The 3,963-nt window shown below is 51.0% G+C and overlaps 1 protein-coding gene across 1 annotated transcript; it reads right to left on the bottom strand.

Moving 5' to 3' along the window:
* Positions 1-1,479: 1,479 nt before the first annotated feature.
* LOC136534139 (uncharacterized) lies at positions 1,480-3,750 on the bottom strand. Its single transcript, XM_066526606.1, has 6 exons — positions 3,733-3,750; positions 3,404-3,652; positions 3,119-3,326; positions 1,977-2,122; positions 1,721-1,786; positions 1,480-1,557 (listed from the first exon to the last, which is right to left on the bottom strand). The coding sequence occupies exons 1-6, from the start codon at positions 3,748-3,750 to the stop codon at positions 1,480-1,482; spliced, it is 765 nt and encodes a 254-aa protein (XP_066382703.1).
* Positions 3,751-3,963: the final 213 nt, after the last annotated feature.

The raw sequence follows: 3,963 nt of genomic DNA on the forward strand, positions 1-3,963 counted from the left end.
TATGTGACGTTTGTGATATATATGTGGTGTTGGTGATATATATGTGTTGTTGATGATATATATGTGATGTTGGTGATGTTTGTTATATATATCTTCTGTTTGTTTGGATGGGATGTAAAACAAATAAAAAAGGCTGTTTTCAGACACTCGGCAAAGTGACTACCTGGGAACATGCTTTGCCGAGTGCCACGGGCCAGGCACTCGGCAAAGGTTGCATGTTTGCCGAGTGTCTTGACAGGACACTCGGCAAATAGGCTACCTTTGCCGAGTGTCTTGCTAGGGGCACTCGGCACAGTGGCCACCTTTGCCGAGTGTCGGAGTCAACGACACTCAGCAAAGCGGCGACCTTTGCCGAGTGCTTGACCTAGATACTCGGCAAGCCGCCGTCACGGTGGCGCTCGCCGTCACGGCGACTTTTCTTTGCCGAGTGTCAGATTAGCACTCGGCAAAGGCTTTGCCGAGTGCCCGATAAAGTGCACTCGGCAAAGAGGTCTTTGCTGATAAACTGTTTACCGAACGTCCTTTGCCGAGTGTAACACTCGGCAAAGGCTTTGCCGAGTGTAACACTCGGCAAAGGCTTTGCCGAGTGTATATCGGCCTTTGCCGAGTGCCTGAGGCACTCGGCAAAGAAGGTGAATCTGGTAGTGTAGTCCTAGATCAATACTGTCCAGGTAAAGGACCTGCATGAAAAAATAGGTGAATGACAAAAATAAGGAAGGATGAAGATGATGATGGGAAACCTATCAGAAGAGATAAATGCTTATTAGCATGGAATACAAAGAAAGCTCTAATAAAAAAGAGTGTACCGGTAGAAACAGTGAGCACCCATAAATATAGGGGACTTTGACATTGTTAGCAATATCTGACTTCAACTTTGCAACAGCATCAAGTAAGCGGCGAAGTACATACTCAGCCCAGTCGTAAGACCTGATTTGGGCAGGATTCTGAATTGCGTGCATGTAGTCATCGGAGACACTCGATCATGCTTTGCGCAGGGGGCGAGAAGCATTGACAGTACAAAAACAACAAATGCTGCTCTGAACTCATCCTGCTCAATTGCACTCATAGGACCTTCAATCTCTCGAGAGACAATGCCTTGGGCTACCTTAATACTACGAAAGTGTTTAGCATTTAGGGGGGCGTCAGGTGGGGACAAATCTGAGATGCAGCACTGTATATTTGCCGGCTTGGAAAAAATGCTCATTCCAGCAGATGGTATTCCAAATACCCTAGCAACATCAACCTTATTGAAATTTAATGGATACGTGATCCATCTGCTATAATGTGTGCGACAATTCATCTACTCTACTCATGAGCCAGGTGGAAAACCGTAGATTGATCTGCTTGAGTAGTGGTAGGTGCAGGAGACCTTCAAAACCGATAGACCGTACCAGCTGCACCTTTTCTGGGCCGAATGTAGCAATAATATCATATCATGGATAAGCCTCACTGAGCAACGAGATGATACAGAACTGTGATCTAAACCAACAGAATAGAATGAGCTGATGTACTGCCGGCGTTAACTCCAGGAGCAGGTTGGGGAATGTTTGGGCGTTGCTGCATGCGGGTATGAATAAGTATTATTAGAAAATAGGAAAATGGATAACTACGACACGGGCGGTGATTACAAACGATACATGATTTAATAGCCGGGAAGAGGGGGTGGGGGAGGCGATAAAAAACGGAGAGACAACGAAGAAGAAGCTAGGGTTACGCGCACCTCATTATGCTGATCCAAGTTGGGATCGACGGAGGCAACAGAATGCAAATCTCCACGATTGGACTCCTGTCAAGAGCCGAGTGTGAGCAGGTTGATGCGATTTGAACAGGCAAAATACGGAAACAATTGGAGCAAGCAAAGATCTACTGAGTGGGAATGGGGGACGAATGGGCGACTGTAAAGAAGTAGTCTGCAGGGGCAAATCAAATAGAAATACATCAAGGTTAGTAAACAACCGAAACATCGATTGACTCACATTAGGTTTGGACACTGTCATTGCATCGGGATCTCGTCGAGAATCAGGAGAGGGGGACATGGTAGGCTTGTACTTACTGAATCGTGTTCCATCAACTGACACGGGCGAATGAAGTGCTTCAGCGGCGAGTTCGTCAAGTGATGGATCTAGAGAGAGCGCATTGGCAAGTGGACATGATAGCGCTTAGTACGTGCTAGTAGATCGAACGAACGCAGATGAAACCAAGAGACGACAACCAGGCAAGACGAAAGACGTACTGAGTGTGAAACGGGATATCACAGGCAGGAAAAGTAGGAGACCATTGTTCATACAACAAGACAGGCACTACAGGAAACAGGTCCTTTGCCTACAGCCGAAAGCAGTCGGCAAAGGCAGTTTTCCTGTCGGCAAAGGCTTTGCCGACCGTTTCTCCACGTGGCTGTCGGCAAAGATCTGTCGGCAAAGAATTAGTCGGCAATGACTTCTTTGCCGACAGCCACGTGTCAAGCTGTCGGCAAAGCCTTTGCCGACAGCCAGCTGTACAGTCGGCAAACGCTGACGGCGCCGTCAACCCTGACCGAGGCTTTGCCGACAGCCCTGACCTACGGCTGTCGGCAAAGACTTTGCCGACCGCTGCACAGTGGCTGTCGGCAAAGCCTTTGCCGACAGCCGTCGGTCAGGGCTGTCGGCAAAGCTTTGGTCATTTTGCCGACTGCCCTGTAATCCTGTCGGCAAAGCTGGAATCCGTGGTCAGGGAAACCCAGCTTTGCCGACTGTTTCCTGTCGGCAAAGCTGGGAACCAATTTTTTTTTTCAATTTTTTTTCCTCATTTCAGTTGCATTTTAACCACATTTAAGCCACATATTGCATACACATCACATTTGAACACAGTAATTCACAATAATATCACCGAAACAGCGCATTTAACAATAAAATTCAGTTTTCACATGAATCCATACATAAAGGTCCCGAAATACAACGATACATGTCCAAAACGAATCCATACAAGTCCAACATGCACATAACATGTCCAATGTGCCACACGTTCATCGATGAAGGTCCAAAAGCGAGAAGCAAAGATACCTAGCTCTGTGCGTCGTCCCCAGGGGTCCCAGAGCCACCACCGTGCTCATACAGACGCCAACCCGACTGCGAAGACGTACCGTAGTTCCACCTGTTCTGCGGCGCTGTGACGCTTGCCGGCCCGGAGTGCCCCTGCTGCGTCGGGAAAGGCGGCCACGAGGAGTACCCCTGCGACGGTGGAGGGTACATGTACGGCTGCGTGGGGTAGGTCGGGTAAGCTTGGTAGGGTGGAGAAGGACCCAGTGGAGGGCTAGCACCTGGAGTCGGGTTCGAACCTGCCGACTGTGCCTGCACAAAAGCCAATTGATGTAATTAGTACCTGCATGATGGGCGTACCAGCTAAAGCAACAGACAAATATACTCACTGGAAAAGGTACAGGAGCAGGAGCAGGAGCAGACAGTGGAACTTCTGGTGGAGCGAAGAGCGAGGCAGGAGGCTCGTCCGTTCCCGGCATCTGGGACCGGAAGTAGCCGGTCAGGTCTGTCAGCTGGCGCTGGTAGTGCTGCGAAAGTGCCAGCATCTGCTGCTGATGTAGTGCCTCCTGCTGCTGACGTAGTGCCTCCTGCCTCGCTTCCTGGGCCTCTTGGTAGGCCTGCATTTGTGCGATCTGCTCCTGCAATATTACACCCACAAATGTTAAGGCAAGGTAGATCATGTGTGAAACGAGTGAACAACAAATGAAACGGCACTTACCTGAAATTGCGAGAACATCTGTGCGCTGCTCGGCTGCCGAGGCAAGGGAGCAGGGGGCACCTGGAGTGGCCTGCTGGCCCCCGGGGTGGCCGGCTGGCGGCCGGGCCAGTCGGGATCTGGCCGGGGCGGTGGGGGACGCGGCCGTGGAGGGAGGGGCGCGGGTGCGCGAGCGGCACGGCCGGGGAGGGGCGGCCCGCGGGGGCGCGGCCGGGGAGGGGGCGGCCGGCGGTG

The sequence above is a fragment of the Miscanthus floridulus genome, unplaced genomic scaffold (assembly GCF_019320115.1).
Source record: "Miscanthus floridulus cultivar M001 unplaced genomic scaffold, ASM1932011v1 os_1546, whole genome shotgun sequence".
NCBI lineage: Eukaryota > Viridiplantae > Streptophyta > Magnoliopsida > Poales > Poaceae > Miscanthus > Miscanthus floridulus.